The sequence below is a fragment of the Grammomys surdaster genome, unplaced genomic scaffold (genome assembly GCF_004785775.1).
Source record: "Grammomys surdaster isolate TR1022 unplaced genomic scaffold, NIH_TR_1.0 127, whole genome shotgun sequence".
Lineage (NCBI taxonomy): Eukaryota > Metazoa > Chordata > Mammalia > Rodentia > Muridae > Grammomys > Grammomys surdaster.
In genome coordinates, this window is record NW_021604585.1 from 4740279 (window position 1) to 4758402 (window position 18124).

General features: G+C 43.6%; 1 protein-coding gene across 1 annotated transcript in view; it reads left to right on the forward strand.

Moving 5' to 3' along the window:
- Positions 1-3410: 3410 nt before the first annotated feature.
- Rhoj (ras homolog family member J) overlaps positions 3411-18124 on the forward strand; it is an 84845-nt gene continuing 70131 nt past the window's right edge. Inside the window, exon 1 of the mRNA XM_028789303.1 lies at positions 3411-3976. Coding sequence (XP_028645136.1) covers positions 3799-3976 — 178 coding nt within the window. The 5' untranslated portion in view covers positions 3411-3798. The remainder of the gene's footprint in view (positions 3977-18124) is intronic.

Here is an 18124-nt window from a genome sequence, read left to right on the forward strand (position 1 = left end):
ATCACCCAACAAGATTTCACCATGTGCTGCTAAGTATGGGTAAACTTAGCAGTGAGGTAAACCAAATAATTAATGGCTATGTAACCACCAGTCAGTCATCGACATGGCTCAAGACCCAAAAGTACAGACATCTGCCTAAGAGCACATTAGACAGCAGTCTCTCTACCACTTCCAAACTCATACAGACAAATGTTTAGAGTGGAAGGGCATTCTCGGTCATTCTACCTGATCAACCAGACACAGCTCTATAATTCCCTGGGCCTGTAAGAACAATGCTAAATTTTTAAGCATTTTCAGGTTCATGTTAGGGTTGTTATTATTGTTATTCTTGTTGTCACTACTGTTGTTGTTTTAGAGTTTCATCATGCTTGAGACAGGGTCTGACTGTATAACCCTGACTGGCTTGGATATAGTCAGGTTATAGACCAACTTTCCTTGAACTCACAGAGATCCACCCCTTGAGTGCTGGACTTAAAGGAGTGTCCTACCTGGTCCAGCTTTCATGACAATCTTGTTGTCTAAAGGTTTTAATGTTAATAATTATATATTTCATAGACAATGTGATCCACTTAACAATAAGTCTAATGTTAAAATTTTATCTTTTTGTCCTTTTTAATAGAATGCTCAAAATTTCTTTCTATAAGTATTACATTTTTATTAAATAGTGACAAAACAACTTTATTGTGAGAAATACAACCAACGTTCTCCAAGCCATTTGCATGTCTTCCAGCCTGGCAGAAGTACCACTCCACAGATGAAGAGACACAGAACTAGCTTGTTGAAGTGTCTTAAAAGTCTCAGTACAGAGTCCGTGTGACCGTGAGAATGGACTTAACTGTCTGTGCCATGGTGCAAGATTTAGGTTACACATGGGAACAGCAATCTCACCTAAAGCCTCTATGCAGGCCCAGTGTCTATAGTGTGCAGATGCAGGCTCTGCCAATCTCAGCCTGAAGGTCAAGGAAGACCCTGCTCACAGCTCTGCCAATACCCATTGTCACATTGCGCTCGAGTACTTCTGTTCACTTTTAGGCAGCAGGGTTTTTTTGGGGGGAGGGGTTGAGTTTTGGGGAGAGGGGGTATTTGCACTGCCAATCTATCACTGATTGACCTGCACAGGTTCATTTGACTACCTCCTTCATCCTCAAAGCCTTATATAGAAGTATAACAGAAGTTTCTAAATTACAATTTTATTTCTATATACCCTAGGTTCCCCAGAAAGACTAACTTGAAATCAAATCGCTGCAACTACAGGCAGCCATGGGAGCCTTCAAATGCTTCACAACGTGGCTTCATACAAAACATTCACATTCCAAGTACAGCCAAATAAGTCATCTCTGTCTATCATTCAAGCTGTTCATCAGCGTGTGGTACTTCCTTCCCAGCTCAGGGTAGGATGATGCTTCTAGTCCTTCTGTTGAGCCCTTGTGAGCATGCAACTTGTTCTGGCCAATGAATGTAAGCAGAGCGTCACCTCCTAAAGAAAATACAGAGTCAGGGCTTCTCTGTGTTCATTTCCTCACCTGCCAGGGTGATCAGTCATGGTGTGCATGACAGTCCAATCAGCCCCAACCCTGAATAAAAAGAACAATGCTGTATACAAGATACACAGGAAGAGGAGGAGGAAGAGGAGGAGGAGGAGGAAAAGGAGGAAGTGGAGGAGGAGAAAGAAGAGGAAGAGGAGGAAGAGGAGGAGAGGGAGGAGGTAAAGGGGGAGGAGGAGAAAAAGGAGGAGGAAGAAGAGGAGAGGGAGGAGGTAAAGGGGGAGGAGGAGAAAAAGGAGGAGGAGGAGGAAAAGAGGGGAAGGAGGGAAGGAGGGGGAGGAGAAAAAGGAGAAGGAGGAAAAGAGGGGAGGAGGAAAAGGAGGGGAAAGAGGAGGGGAAGAGGAAAGGAGAGGGAGAAGGAAAAGGAGGGGGAAGAAGAGGAGGAGGAGGGGAGGAGGAAGAGGAGGGGGAGGAGGAGGGGGAGGGGAGGGGGAGGAGGAGGGGAGGGGGAGGAGGGGGAGGGGAGGGGGAGGAGGGGAGAGGGAGGAGAAGAAGAAGAGGAGGAGGAGGAGGAGGAGGAGGAGGAGGAAGTGTTATTTCAAATTCTGAGCTTTGAGGATTGTTTGTTATGATAACATAATGTCCCTTACATACTCAGTATCTAATTGAAATATTATCCTTTCACAGAAAAGAAATGTTGGGGCACCGAGCATCATGGCAAGTGCTACTCTGTTCAAAACAAAAGAAATCTGGACTCTGTTCCTTGATAGCATGCACATGAGTTGTAGGTACCTAGGTTATTAACAGTCATTTACTAAAGCTGATTTCCCCCTAACCCAGCCATAGTGAAACTGCTGGAAGACCTTAGATAATCTGCACTCTTCAAAATCTCACAGAAAAGCAAAGCGCTTTGACTTTAACCCCTTTGTCAAAAATCATTCGCGGGGTCACATTTCCAAGACCAACTTCATTAATCGAATTTGGTCTCATTCTGAGACACCAAACTAGCTAACCAGTTGTTATGCTCATGTCATTGAGGAGAGCCGGCTGACGCAGGGGGAGATGATTCAAAGAAAAAGGAAAGCCTCTAAACACACACAGCCTTAGAGACTCTAACCAAAAGGCCGCGCTATGTGCTTCTCTCTCACTTCCAAGAGTGTGAAGCCTGAACTCAGCATATGCATAGTAAGAGAAAATTCAAATACCCAATATCTGATTGATTTCCTCTGTTAAAAAAAAAAAAAAAAAAACCCTTAGGGGATGTTTTGGGAATCTGAAATGTATATTTGAGCATTGTGCCAAACACAGACTTGTAAACTTGGCCACACGTAATATACCTACAACCGGCTACAACCTGCACAAGGTTCCCCCACTTCGAAACCGCGTGACTCTGGGAGATTTCCTTCCTTGTTGCTGCAAAGAATTGCTTGAGTTTCTCGTTTAAGTAAAGAAAAAAAAAACTGTCGTTTTCAATTTGCTTTGAGCTGGTGAGTCAGGGAGGGAAGGATGACGTCATATGTTAGCCTGCAATCCCTCTGTGGTTCTCTCAGCTCCCTCAAGCTCTCAACTCGGTCCTCTCCCGGTTTCCGTGGCAGACAGAACTCCCCGGGTTCCATCCTTTCTTCATTGGCTTCTTCCCAGCCACAAGGCAGCAGCCTGGCTAGCAGGGGATAAAGCAGGAAGTCTGACAGCTTAAGCTGACTGCAGGACCCCTAGTGTTTTCCCTCTCCGTGTCCTGGCCTGGTTCCCCAGAAGTCCAAACACACGCACAGAGCCCCATTGTTACCGCCTTCCCGGCCCACTGATCCTAATATGGAATGCAGCAGGAAACCCACAATTTCCTGACACTCCACAAGCTGGAGGAAGCGAGGGGGGTAAACTCCGTTTAAAAGCCCTTCTCTCCTCCATATTAGCTGTGTGGTGGGAAACCGGGCAGGAGTTATCCAAATCCCACCGTGTCATCAGCCCGGCTGGGGATGGGGAGGATAGAGTGAGACTCTCACGGGCTGCTGAGATTTCTAGACTGCCAGGAAGTCCCGGGAAGTCTGTGGAAATGAGAGTTCCTTAACTCCAGCTCTACTCCAACTCCACTTCTCCTCCGTTGGGATTGGGAGAAAGGGACAGACCTTTTCATCTCTCCTCCCAAGAGTGCCTTTCTTCTCCAGCATGGCGAGCGGCGGGGCTCGCGTGTGTCTGGGCTGTGCCTGGGAGAGCCGGGCCAGCCACAGTCAGGCCGCCTGAGCTCCAGCCTGGGGCCGGTGTCACCGCTCCATGCACTGCAGAAGCCCCAGCAGCTGCTGCGGGAGCCACCAACATGAGCTGCAGAGAGGGGACTGACAGCAGCTGCGGCTGTGGTGGGCGCGACGAGAACAGGATCCTGAAGTGCGTGGTGGTCGGGGACGGCGCGGTGGGGAAGACCTGCCTGTTGATGAGCTACGCCAATGACGCCTTCCCGGAGGAATACGTGCCCACTGTGTTTGACCACTACGCAGGTAGGAAAGCATGGGGACCAACTCCAGTTAGATGAGCGGCGGGGCTCTGGCCACAGTGCATCAATTTACATGCTTCCGCTACTGAAGCAAATGTGTAATCCTGGGAAAATACCCTCCAGACCTCGGGGCCAGAAATTTTTCTCAACATTTTTGCCCAAACTTTCTTCAACTTTTCATGATGATTATTTTTTTTGAAATGTAGTGTAATTGCAAAATATTCCATTTTAAAAAAAATCACCACTAGACACATGGAAAGTGTTTTACTCTCTAAACTTTTTCTACTTCTTGCTAGTTATGACCGAACAGCTAACACAACCAGCCAACAAAACCTTCTCTCTTTTTTTTTTCTGGATTACTTGGGACTTAAATTTTATACTTTCACTCTTCTAGAGAAGAAAAGTGTCCCAAGCTTTTAAATACTGAGTGGGAAATTAAGTAAAAGATGGCTATATTTTTAAAAGAAAAAATTCATATACAATTAAATCGCTTTCAAGTATGTCCTGAAAAGACAAATTTGAGTATCAAGTATTTTAAACCATGATCGCCTCGATACTGTAATCGTAACTTAATCCTTCCGGGGGATATTTTAGTATTTGAGTGTCTGAATCTGTGGAGGTGTCAGTCAGCAACTGCCTTGTTTCCAACATAGCTGTGACCATAAGCTTACCCTGTGTGAACTGATGTGTTGTCCTGGGTTCCCTGTGGCCTCAGTTTTATAATATTTTGAACACTGTGATCACTAGTGAGTTATCAGAGATCTGGGGTCTGGTGGGAGGAAAACTCCTCTCTTCACATTGGCTTGGGATCAGGATCAGCCTAAAGGAAGCCACTCACAGGAAGCCAGCCTGAAGCCCTGCTCTATGACCATTTGAAATCCTCCCTCCATAGGAAGCAGCCGATTGTCATCTTCTCTGGAGTGCTACCCCGCCCCCATCTTCCCTTCCTTTTAAGTGGACATATTTGCAGCAGTGGTATACAGCTGACAGGGGGGATTCACAGCTGGGAAGGGGGTCTATTTCCTAGCAGGTTCTTTCCATTTGTAGAAATTACCTACAAATTTGAAGACCAAATCTCCTGCGCTTTTCTGAAAACATAGTGAGTTTTTTCATGAGAACGGAACATAGACAAAAACAGGCTTATCTTGAGAAAAAAAAAATGTTGCAAAGTGTAGGACTCTGTGCTTAGAGGAAGGGACTCTAATTCAGGTCCTGAAAACATCATAGCAGAAGTTATTTCTCCTCTGTCTTCTTCATGCTAGACAGGAACGTGGCAAGTAGTTTATTTCAGGAGCTTTCTGATCAAAGACAGAACTGAAAATCTACTAAAAGGAAAGGTTGTCAGTGCTTGGGAAATTATGTCTCCAGATACCCATCCTTCGGGTGAGCCAATTGCAGTGGTGTTGGGAAGAAAACCATCTTTGGAAATAAAGTTAGCCTATGACGGAAAGAAAAAAAATCAGAGGTCAAACCAGCTGGACCGTGCTGGTGCTGAGATACTTGATGTTTCAATTGTTTGCACACCGACTGGTGTTTAAGCACCAAAACCTCTCAAAGACGTTTAAATATTTGAGTTTTTCAGGAACTGAACTGTATTATTTTAGCTTCCAAGAAATCACAGCCCCAAAACCCAGAGCAGTTCTTTGTACACAGTAGACACTCCTGAACATGGTGACTTCCATTTATTCTACATGCCTCTTTCATCCATGATATCTCATGTGCTATCCACGTGGTTAAAGGGGGAGGGGCATGAGCCACACTCACACCGGAGACACACGAGGTGCTGATTTCCATCCCACAGACTCCACCCTGCTCATACAGGCTCTGGCTGAGCATCAGCCCGTGGGCGGCCATCGGGGAGCAGATCAACTCTAAAATAACCAAACGCCCCCTTTCACATCTGGATCCAGTTTTCAGTTCCCTGGGTCCTACTGACCCACTCTGATAGAACAACAGGAAACACAACTGCCGTGTCTTTTGAAAAGTGCAGTTGAAATCAAAGACAGCCTGTCCCTTGAAGATGGTTCACTAATGATGGTCCATCCCAGCAAAGTATGTAATATAGGAAGACCGAGTACAACAATACCACATGATCCACCTCTAATACCGCCGTCTCAGTCATTTACTTTGTGGCCTTGAGAAAGTTACTTAACTTCTTTGTGCCTCAGTTCCAAACGGTAAAACAGGGACAGTAAAGATATTGGAATTGTTTTTAAAAGTGAAATGAATTCCTAGGTGTAAAGTTCTAGAGCCCGACATGCAGTGTTAGATGTGGGGTCGCGTATCACATCACGGTCTAGACAACTACAGATAGTGATTAGATCAAATTAAAATGTTACTAGAAAAGAAGAAATCCAACGGGGGGGGTGGGGTGGAGGAAGTATCCTGTAATGAAAGGACAGGACAGGATAGAATGTATCATTGTCCTTATAAAATAGCCATCATGGAGCTGAGAACTAATGGCCCTGGCTGCAGTAGTAACAGGATATTAACTTAAGAGGTAAAATATAGAAGTAATGGCAGAAAAAAAGAAACTGTTAAAAAAAAAAAGTTGAAGTTTTATTCCCCCTAATTTACCTGTCCTTCCAAGCTACCAGAATCCCAAACTACCAGATTCCAAATGTATAGCAGTATACTAACTTTATATGATGTTCCTGAATTTTCTGAGAGCCCTTGAACTGTGTGCAGTCACCTCCAGAAATGTGTTTACATGCCTAGGCACTGTTTGCAACATCCTGTCGTGGTTTGTGGGCCTCCTTACTCCCACCCCACTCTGTCTCTGTGCTGAGCCCCCTTCCCACCCCCTCTCTGTGCTAAGACTCCTTAAAAGAAGGTCATCTCTTGCTACATCCCGCTGGCATCTTGCCCCAGAGATGCTTTGATGGTTCGTGACTCTCCTTGAAACACATTCTTAGCTTGGCTTCTGGAGTACTTCCTCCCTTTACTGTCCCACACCCTGACAAGGCTCGCCACCTCCTCTGTGCCTCCCCCATCTCCCAGGGACGGAGTGGTCAGTCCCTTGGTTCTGTTCTCTAGGGAGTCTTGGAACCTGGGTATTAGTATTGGCTTTCACAGCTTAAGATGCCATTGATAAAGTACCAGTTTCATACTTAGATCTCAGGACGCTCGTCTATAGAACTGCACACACCCATTTATGTATCTAACAGGCATCTCCAGCCAATGCTTCTGCAAGTCTCCCGTCAGCCCTCCCACCTCCCTCCTTCTCCATGTGAGATCACTGCTGGTTTCTTTGGCCCAGTGACTGAGAACAAACACCAGTGTTACCCATGACCCCTCGCTCCCTTTGATCCCTCCTCTTCCCTCTCCATTCAAACCACAAGTTACTATCCCTTCCTCAAACATACGAGCTCAGCATTCACAATGACACTTAACACGACCCCATTGCCTTTTCTCTTGTCCACACCACCATCATCTCTCACCCACACTAGCATAGTGACCTCCCAACTCTCTGCTTCTAACCCTGCCCTGTCAATCTCCACCCAGCTGGCACAGGGCCATCCACAGCCCCAGCTCCCCCATCCTTCCCTTCCAAACTCACACTCCTCCTTTGCCCTAGTGTACAAGACGATCCATGATTCTGTCTCTGTTTTTCTCTCCTCTTGTCCTCTAACACTGTTCTCGGTATTTCTACTGTAACCACAGTAGCCATCTTGCTATTTCTCACGGAAGACTCTTTAAATACTTGGCTTTCGCTCTTACCCTAGCCTGACACTCCCTACCCAGATCTGACATAGTATTAATTGGCCACATAATTTAATCCATGTGTCTGTGCCATGTTCTGTGCTTGTGTGCTCACAAAAAAACCCACACTCACGCATGCACATGTGCAAACAAACACACATACACACAGGCACACACATGAGAGAGACAGAGAGAGAGAAAGAAAGAGAGACCCTTTCTGGCCATATTTAATACTACATAACATTGTGAGTTTATTTGCTACCTTCAGCTTCTCAAAACAGAGCTCAGAACATATTAGATTCTCAGTAGATAATCACTGAGTAAACTGAGTCCCACTAAGCATCCACTGTCTTGTTCTCTGCAGCATTCGAGGCACCTCTAGTCCGTTAAAGCTTAGGTGAGCAGTGCTAAAGGCATGGTCCTGTAGCTTTGCCACACATGCTCAGGCCTTAGTTCTGGACCTTGTACTTACTTCCAAGCACTGGGAGAAAAATAAAACTTTGGCAAATATACAATGCCAGTCTAATATATATTTCTTTAAGAATGAACATGTGAAACTATTTGTTAGGTATATTCTATCTTGTAGAGGGTTTTTTTTCCTATATTCTATACAATCATCTCTTCTACTGTAGCTATAATACAGTAATAATTGTCTTGACCTCAGTGGACATTGTGACAACTATCTAAGTGTCACTCTATAATGTGTAAATGTCACCTGATTTCCTCCGTCTGCATTATACTCAAAGCTAGGCTGCATTTGGTGTGACCCACTCAAACAATTGTACTTATATAAACAGAGCATGTGCAAGAATAACCCAAGTTCCACTGAGGGTTAGAACTGCAGAGTCAGAGCATCAGGATCAAAGTAGAAAGGGTAAACGGTGTGTGTCATAAGGCTCTAAAAGTACCACTGGACACTGCTTCGTAAGCCCATCCAAGGATTCCTTAAAATCCCCTAACAGCCTCTGGGCTGTTGAGTTTAGCACACAACAAGAACATTTCTTCTTCTGCAGTTTTGTGACCAACTGCTTACTGATAAAACATCTGTTAACATTTCATATAGCATCAGAGTAAAACTTCCATCTGAGTTTGGTTGGATTGTATGCTGTTAGGCGGTGTATATAGTTTCTAAAATGAGGAACCTGTTTGTGTAAAATAAGCCATCTCCAGTTGAAGCCTGTCTCCACAGACCTCTACTTCACCATTTGCATCACGCTCTGTACTGAAGTGTGTCCTATCTGAAAGGTCCCTCTCCTAACACTCATCCCACCTAGAGCTCTGTCATCAGAAGTCATTCCATTTGGGAAGCCACTTTAAGCCGGTGTTTGCAAACCCAGGCCGCCTGTGCAGGAAGTTAACACAATTCATGGAAAAGAGGAAAATCCAGTCACTCTGTCAGCCGAGTGAGATACAAAAGGAAGTTGTTTTCACAGAGAACTGAAATCTGGTTCTAACTTTTTCCACCAAATTGAATGGCAGTTGGCCCAAGGTGGACTCAGAGGCAGCCGTAACAGCTGGAATAGTGCGTGGAAATGAAACCAAATCCACAGAGGTGAGAGAAATAATAAACTGAGTAAACACTAAGTGTTAGGCCTACAGAGAGTTTCCACAGGGGCTGGAGATATAGCTTCATTGTAGAGCGCTTGTCTATCACTAAGTTTGATCCAGACACTATGAAAATAAAAAAAAAATAATAATAAAGACTTGTAACATAGTTCTGCCCTATAGGAAAATCCATTCTAGAATATCTCTTTCACTCTTTATAAAAACATTTGTAGGCATGCTAAAGAAAGAATGGACTCATTTCTTGGAAAGAAAAAAAAAACTAAAGCAACTTTCATGAGGCTATGAAATAAACCACTGAATACTTTTTTTTTAAATAGATAAATAGCTAATTTTTTTTTTACAAAAGAAAATTATCTCCTCACGTCAGCACAGCTCTTCTATCTGTTGTTAGCTTTTCTAGTGACCAGTCCCCTCCTAAAGCTCTCTAGGGGATATGACAAAAGTCCCTTCATCAGCATAAGCTCAGGAAAAGGAGGAAGAGGTCACTATGGATAGCAAAACATGCTCGTGTCACTCCAATGGTTTTAGAAATTTCAATGCCAACAAACAGGGCAAAAAAATCAAATATATCTTTGATTTCACCCCCAAATGATTTACTGGTTCCCTTGGACACCCTTCTGACTAAGTCACAGGTACATGGGTCCTCTCACCAGTTCTCCACTGCCAGAAAACCCCATCTAGGATAGAAACCAAGTGAGACCACGCACAGCAATCTCACACTGCAGAGGAGAGACTGGTAGGCCATTCAATGGAAGTGTACCGACTTCTCCAGCATCAAGCCAGACGCTGCTCATGCGGTACAAAGCCAGCTGGACATGGCCCCTGTTTTCAGGGGCCTTATAACCCAGCTAGGAAGGCTGGTACATACAAGTGGCTACTTTCTATTTGCTGGGTTATGGGCAGACCATCAAGGGCTGGTAAGCCACTCTGAGGACAGTGGCAAGCTTTCCAAAGGAGCACCAGGAAGGAGAGCAGAGATTTATTTATTTTTGTGTTATGGTGGGGAGGGAGTAAGATATATTGCAGGCACTTGTGCCACTGCACATATGAACCACCAGGTTCTTAGCCTCAGATAAAAGTATACATGGTAATTGTGACAGAAAAGACGGAAATGGGATTATTGGGTAAATTGGTCATCTGGTCCCTCCCACTGCAATGCCCAGCATTCAGATCTCCAAACTTCCACTCAATAGCCCATTGTCAAGAATGTGATATATATGCAAGACTTTCTTCTGGACTCTGGGCTACCCTACCTAAGGTTCAATAACAGAACTCACCTATGCATGTCTTCCCACAGTCCACACTGAGACAGGTGACCAGCTCTCTCAGAGGTAGCTGGAACAGAAATTGCACTCCGAAAATCAAACTGTGCTGCCAAGGCAGGACTCATGAACTGATTTTCATAGGAGCAAGCAAGACAAAAATATAATAAATGAAAGAGAAAGAGAAGCTTGGATGTGTGGCCAGCGTAACATTAGAAACACCTGCTCTGAGGTCGGGAACTTCATCTGTCACCCACGATGGTCCTCCATGCCAGCATTTGCCAGCAACACTCCAAGGACAGCAGCTAAGCCAGGCTTAGGTGGACAGACTTCCTGCCAGCAGACTTCTAATTCTATAGAACCAGGCTCCCCTTACTGATCACACAACTGTCCACTGAGTTCCAGGTAAACTCCCTGTGGTAGTTTCTACAACATCATTCACTCATTCATTCATTCATTCATTCATTCATCTCTCCTCCTTCTTGAGGGGTCTATAGCAATAGCTGGTGGGTTCAGCCATTGGATGCCTCTGTTTCTGAGTCTGCTCACCTTCTTCTGCAAAGGCATGGTGAAGGTGGGAAGCAAACATAAAATCCTTCAGAAGGATGGGAACAAAAATCAGAGAACCTGGCTTGTGTGTCAGTCTTCAGATTGTGGAGCTCTGAATCTCTCTGCAAAGGGACAGACTCTCATCGGGCCTATAGATTTACTTTCCCACATACACATCTGTGATAGCTCTTAGTTAGCAGAGACCAAACTTTTTTTTTCTAAGAATAACACAGTCAGGCTAGATCCCACCATTAATTCAGCACGGCCCAACTCCAAGTCACAGAGTGTCCTCATACTGCCCAGAACACTCTGAAGCCCACCAAATTCTTATCTGCACCCAGACTTGACAAAAGACAAGATGTAGCTCATGTGTGGTCACTTAGCCTTGGTCCTAGTTCACCATGCAGTCATAGCATTCATTCCCAGTCACACTGTCAGTCGCATTTATGTCCCCCCAGGAGGGTGTCAGCATTAACAATAAGACTGAAATAACATTGGGATGCATGACCACACAATAAGAGCCATAATCTAAAATGACCAGTGCTATGATCCAGGCATATTCAAAGCATCTTCAGCATTTACTCATGGCCGCTTCACAGTCATCCCATGAGATGCTATCATTTTCTCTGTTTTGTTTATAATAAAATTTAAATATTTTTCTAAGGTTAAATTGCTTATAAGGGCATACGTGGAGGCCAAGGAATAGCAAGCAGTATTAATCAGTGGATAGGTTTGTGGAATTAACCAAAAGCCACTGTTAGCTAGAGTATGATATGCTAAGCTGAAATAATACATAGACACGAATGTCGACACATGGCAGGGAATCCCTTGGTACTCATGTCCCTGGTCTAGTGTTGTAGTCAGTAGAGATGCTTTCTTCAGTGTGATTACGTAAGGACTCAAGATGCTTCCATTCTGTGACCTTGGTGACCTCTAGGATTCCATAATTATTGCCACAGACCAGCTAAAAAGAAAGATTATGGAGCAGACTGAACATTTAGAGACACATACTGGAAGTGACAGACATCATTTCCTGTCGTTTTCCATGGAAGATAATTAGTCACATACCACCCTTCAGTCTAAGGGAATCTTAGAAAAAGCCCACCTGTATGCCCAGGACAAAGAAGAACATATCTTGGTAGAAATGAGCAATCTCTGCTTCTCTCCAGCCACCAAATATTTTTACACATGTTTCCTCATATGTAAAGAAAACTTAACCTTTTCCCAAGATGGCCCACCCTGTGTCACATCACCATGCCAGGGTCCAGCATCAAGAGGTAATGCATAGCCCTCTCAATATGACTTAAACATAATTCTTCATGGTAATAGCCAGTTCTCTAACCTATATGCAAATCTCTGCTGCTGTGGTGGAACAGAAATAGGGTGTTCAAAATATTCAAACCCCTTTTCAGACAGAGGAGGCAGGAGACAGTAATGGAATATTGGAACCTAGTGAGACACACAAGGAAATCCCCTGCAACAGCTATGTGGAAGGTTCTTGGGAAAACCATCATACGGATGATTAAGAGAACCCATGAATATCATTCTTAAGTTCCCTGACCTGGGCTGCCTAAAAGTTTTTCTTCATGGTCCGTCATTCCTTGCGACCCACATCTAAACTGAACCTTGTGAGATATAGCTTTCTTCTGTGTGTGTGTGTGGGGGGGGGGTGGTTTGAGAGTAGAGGTGCAACCCTTCTCAGCTGACTTCTTGACTATGTATCTGGAATGCTCTGTTACTTTTCTCTAGGCATGAACATGTTAAATACCAAGGTTTCTGGTAAGTTCCTGAGCCAGTCATCATGTCAGGACCACAGTGTCTTCACTAAACATAGCCATTAAGTATGTTTCATTCTGTGCTACTTTTATTTTCAGACGAGCAATAGCTTCAGGGGGCCGTTGAATGTAGCTTAGACAGGAGGTGACGCTGGGATCGTATCTACAATTTAGAGAAAATTCTGATTTAGTAAAAGTTCCAAGAACATTTGCTGCTCAGATGCTTTTATTTTAGTCTACCTATTCATTGAGGCACACATGGGGCAGGGTGTTCATGTGCAGGCCAGAAGACAATTTTTGTGAGTCAGTTCTTTTCTTTGGCCATGAGGATCTGAGAGATCAAACTCAGGCCATCAGACTTGATGACGTGGGGCAGAGGCATCTTACAGCCCAACATTCTTTTTAAATTGTAAATGAATCTTTTTAACTCTATAAGGCCATTAACATGTTTTCTATAAATCTCTAGTTTTAAAAACTTAAGGGCTCTCTCTCTCTCTCTCTCTCTCTCTCTGTGTGTGTGTGTGTGTGTGCGCACGCGCATGTGCGTGTGCGTGTGTAGAGATGCACATGTGTATGTGTGTGTGAGGGTCAAAGGACAAACAACATTGTCATTCCCCAGGCATGGTTCACCTTGTTAACAGTCTCTCTCTGGGGCACTACACTACACTTGTCTTTTCAGGAGAGTGCTAAGGATGGAACTCGGGTCCCCGAGCTTGCTCAGGTAGCACTTACCATCTGGGCTATCTCCCCAACTGTCAACATCAATTTCTACAAGCTTTCCATGCCTGTGGGTGTTGGGGATCTGAACCCAGGTACTCATGCTTGCACACCAGGCATGTCCTTAGTTAGCAGCCTTGCCCCTAGTTCCTCAGGCTTATGCAACTTATCAAGTTCAGTAAACCTTTCTTTATACTAATGAAGATACCTATAAATCAAGTTAGAAGGAGCAATTTTATAATCAACGTCAATCAATAAAGCAATTTACAAGAAGATACACATACAATGTCCTGATCTGAGGGTTTCTATCAGATTGTATGAGGTATAAGGGGCCTTTAGAGTCTCTCGGGAACAGCTAGAAAACTCCTAAATTGTGACCTCAAAAAAGAGAACTGTGTTCAAGGTTCAGACAGATAGACAGAGGCCTTGAAAAGGAAAAGTGTCACAGAAATGCTGGGAGACGCCCTGTGGATCAAGGTAGAGAAGACTCTGAGGCTGGGAGCAGAGACTGGTAGGAATTAGAACTCAACCAACTTGGGCATAACCCTGTGCCAGCTGCTGAAAAACCTGGCACTTAGCACACTCTACACAGCTACCCAACCATGGATTCTTTTCCCTGAGGCTGCTCCCCACAGACCAAATAAGCAGGAGGACTCTGAGGCCTTGGGGTGTCACCAAAGAGAGCTATGGAATATCTCCTCCCATGGGAAGTGTCTAGGTCCTGGGATGGTTCCAGTGCAGCTCCATCTTGGAAGGGATTCTTGCTGTTCCCTATCCATGCAGCCATGTGATTGCGAAAAGAACCGTAAACACCTGTCTCCCAGCTGTAAACCCTGCTGGTTTGCTTCATGCTTTGTCCTAACGTTTGGGGGCATGGGGTGGCAGGGTGGAAAATCTCCTTCGGAACTATTTCTCTGAGTCTAAAATTCCTCCAAAGAAGATAGAATCAGCCTGAAAGAGAAAGTGTGTAAATTGTAGAAAGGGCAGGAGTTCTCTTACTGGAACTCCTGTCCTTATCAGGACAGTCCAGGGGACAGGCAATCCTGCTGACAATCAACCTAACCTCTGCTTTCTGTCACAATATAAGTCCGTGGCTCAGTCCTCAAAGGATGATCTTATGGATAGAGAACACTGTCCTGGCCCAAGCAGAAGACTCCATGGGTGAAACAGACAGTTATAGCCATAGTTCAGTCATGAAGTAATAACTTGGTAATATTGAATAGCGGAGTATTTCCTGGGGTCAAGCCCTGTGTTGCCTTTGCTATCTTGTCTGTTCTATCTTAGGCAATCAGTGTCCTTTTGATGTCCTGTCTGTTATATCTTAGGCAGTAGGTGTCCTTAGTTTGTGGACAAGAAAACTAAGGCTCAAAGAGAAATCGTCCATCCCACATCCTGTGGCTGGAAAATGGCAGAATGGGGATTCGGACCTCTCCAACTGTTACCTCCTCAACAAGGCACAGCACCCCAATTAGGCTGTATTCACCTGTTTGTTTAATCCTGGGCTTTTATATTTCTTATTCTTTTATTCTATCACCAGTCTCTCCTTGTAGAAGACAGATCTGCAGGAGGCTGGGTTCTTTTTTTTTAATTAGATATTTTATTTATTTAAAACACAGATGTCATCCCCTTTCCTCATTTCCCCTTCCTAGAACCCCCATCCCATCCTCCCTCCTCCTTTTTGTTTTTATACCACTTGAATTACATGCAGATATTCAGGTCAGTTCTAGGTTAAGGAACTAGGAATACAATAGATGCAAATAGTCAAGGAACAAGCAAGACAATAAACCCAGATAGTCAAAGAACAAGTAAGGCAGTAAACAAAATTCCATGAACACTGTCATGATCACTGTTTCTAAGGGCTTATCAGGGTGACTAAAATATCTGAGCCAATTTCCCTGTCCTAGCCCAAAGTCATTTTTAAATCTGAAGCCTACTTCCTTGTTCTAGCCTAAAATTTATATTCCTGCCTGAAATTACTTCTTTTTTTTCTAGCCTAATATTTAGATTCCTGCCTGAAATTACTTCTTTGTTCTGGCCTAAGATTTAGATTCCTGCCTGAAATTACTTCTTTGTTCTAGCCTAATGTCAGATTTCTGCCTGAAGCCTACTTCTTTGTCCTTGGCCAATGTCATATTTCTGCCAAGCAGCCCATTTCCTTGGTCCGTGGCCCATGTCAGATTCTTGCCAAGCAGTCCCAAAGGCTCTCCACCTCTCCCCCTTTTTTATTTCATTAACAAGACTGAGCCTGTCTTAGGTCATTCTGACAAGAATACCTTCCTTACCCATCATGGAATATGCATTATCAAAAGCAATGCACTTATGTCTTAGGTTGATAAGGCTCTGTGCAGAATCTTATCCGTCCTTGGCTTGCCAGCCTATTAATTTAATAACTCTGTCTGGGGGTATCCATTTTCAGGTTCAAGCCATGTACTTTGGCTGCCAACATCTTGATGTTGTTAAAGACAAACTTTAACATGATGGGCAGGAATAAAAGTATTCCCAGGACAAAAAGGGCTAGCATGATTAAGCTATATATGCCATTCTTGAAGTTTGACCAAAATAGAAATACTGACCTCAGGCCATGAGTAATTTTATCAGCAGTATCTACCGCAACAACACTCAGCACAGCAACATATCTGAAATTCATAAGCTAAAGTTAAAACATCCAGAGAGGTGTTAGAATTATGCCAAATACACTGCAAGGATCTTTAAACTTTTTCCTAATTATAGGAAACTACCACTGTATATTTTAGAACTAACATGAATCCAATGGTATTTGTCATGACACTCGAGATGGCTCCTTACCCTTAAACTCTGAACTTCCTTCCAGTAATTTGAATAGCATAAAGAGCATCAATCCATTCTTCCAAATGCCTATCTAAATCCTCTTATATATTCAACACATTAGTAACATTTTTTGCTAAATGATTAACAAAAGTAGCTGTATTAACTTCTTGTGTCAAAGCAATTGTAGAAACAGTGGTGCTAGCAATTAATGTAATTAAAGCTGTTACACCAGCAATAATCAAGCCTACTACCCTCTTGCTTCTGCTTAAAGCCTGACTCATTTCTTCCAGTACTTGCAAGCTATTTTTAGAATACCAAAGTTCTGTGATACTCATGGCACTAAAGCAAAAAAGCTGGTTGATAGACCTCAATAACTGACATTCCAGATTTCAAAACACAAACACAATTAGAAGGTGTACAATCAATGCAACTTACATTAAATACTGTAGAAAAAACAAAAGTAATTTTAACTTGACAATTAGAAGAGCCTTAACACATGTGCTAACACCTGTTTGAAATAAAGGTCCTGCCCCAACTTTATTTCTTGCTAACATAACATCATAGAGAACTGCAGCTAATTTCCATATATGTTGCTGAAAATGTCCAGAACCAGACTTCCAAATGAAGACTGTTATTTCCAATATTGGATTGATTTCTAGACCAGTCCATGATTGAGTATGAATAACTGGTCACATTTAAGAACAATACAAGAGTCATTAAAACTTCTCTTTTTGATTCTCTGTTCCACAAGGTTTAAAAACTTGAGGCAAGGCAGCTTGTCCCACCAGAGGTATAGGTAAGCAATGGTGGATCAGGAACACATGTCCAATACAGCTTCCAGTCACTAATGTCAGGGCACTCAGCAAGCTCACAGGTCAGCATCATTCTTTGTCCTGGTATCAGCATGTCTCACCTGTCACTCTGGAAGCCACCATGCTCCTTCAGTATCCTGCAGAAAAACACAAACATACCCACTTCCCCATATTTAATACCTGATCAGGATCATGTTTTATGCCAGTAAGTGGATCCTTCCCTTTGACCTATGCATAAGTATGAGGAGGCTTGGTTCTTTCTGCTCTGTTTGTTCTTACATTCTCAGAGCCTGGGAATGAACATGAGTTTTAGAGAGTGTCATCTTAACGGATGCACTTCACTCAATGTACCACCCTGTGTGAACAATCATTGAGCGTATCCTGTCACTCTACACCCTGGGAGGATCTACCCTAACTTTCATGAACACAAAAAGAATAGCTTTAAAACAAAGTTTTGCAGGGGCAGGGGCATGAGGGGATGGAAAATGTTTTGTTCCAGTCAGACTTCAAACTTGTGCATTCTGAGTGCTTTAACTAGGCATAAGGTGGTTTTCTTGGCTGTGTTAAGGCTTTGTTTTTTATCTCTGTTCTTCTGATATCCGAAAGGAGTGGATGGAAAGGCAACTGGATTTGTTAAAGAATATGGCATATAAGTTTCCTTTCAAATCAGGAGGCTAGTTAAGAAGAAAAATGACAAGCAAGTTATCTCCTTAAGGAGCAGCATGGGTAAGCCTCCTGAGAACTAAGTGACGCTTAGAAAACGCAGCTCCTCGTTTGGTAACAGTGTAACTGTTTTCAACCAATGTGCTTGCAAAGCTTGTGATGGAGCTTTCTTCTACTCAAGTCACAGGGCAACCTGTGCTTGTCCCAGCAAGAGTTATGAAGGGAAAAGAGGCTGCGCTCTCTCCTCGAGACGCCCTCCCTCTGCTTATGTTGATTACCTCACATGAAGAATCCTAAATGCTTCTTTGCTCAGACAAAA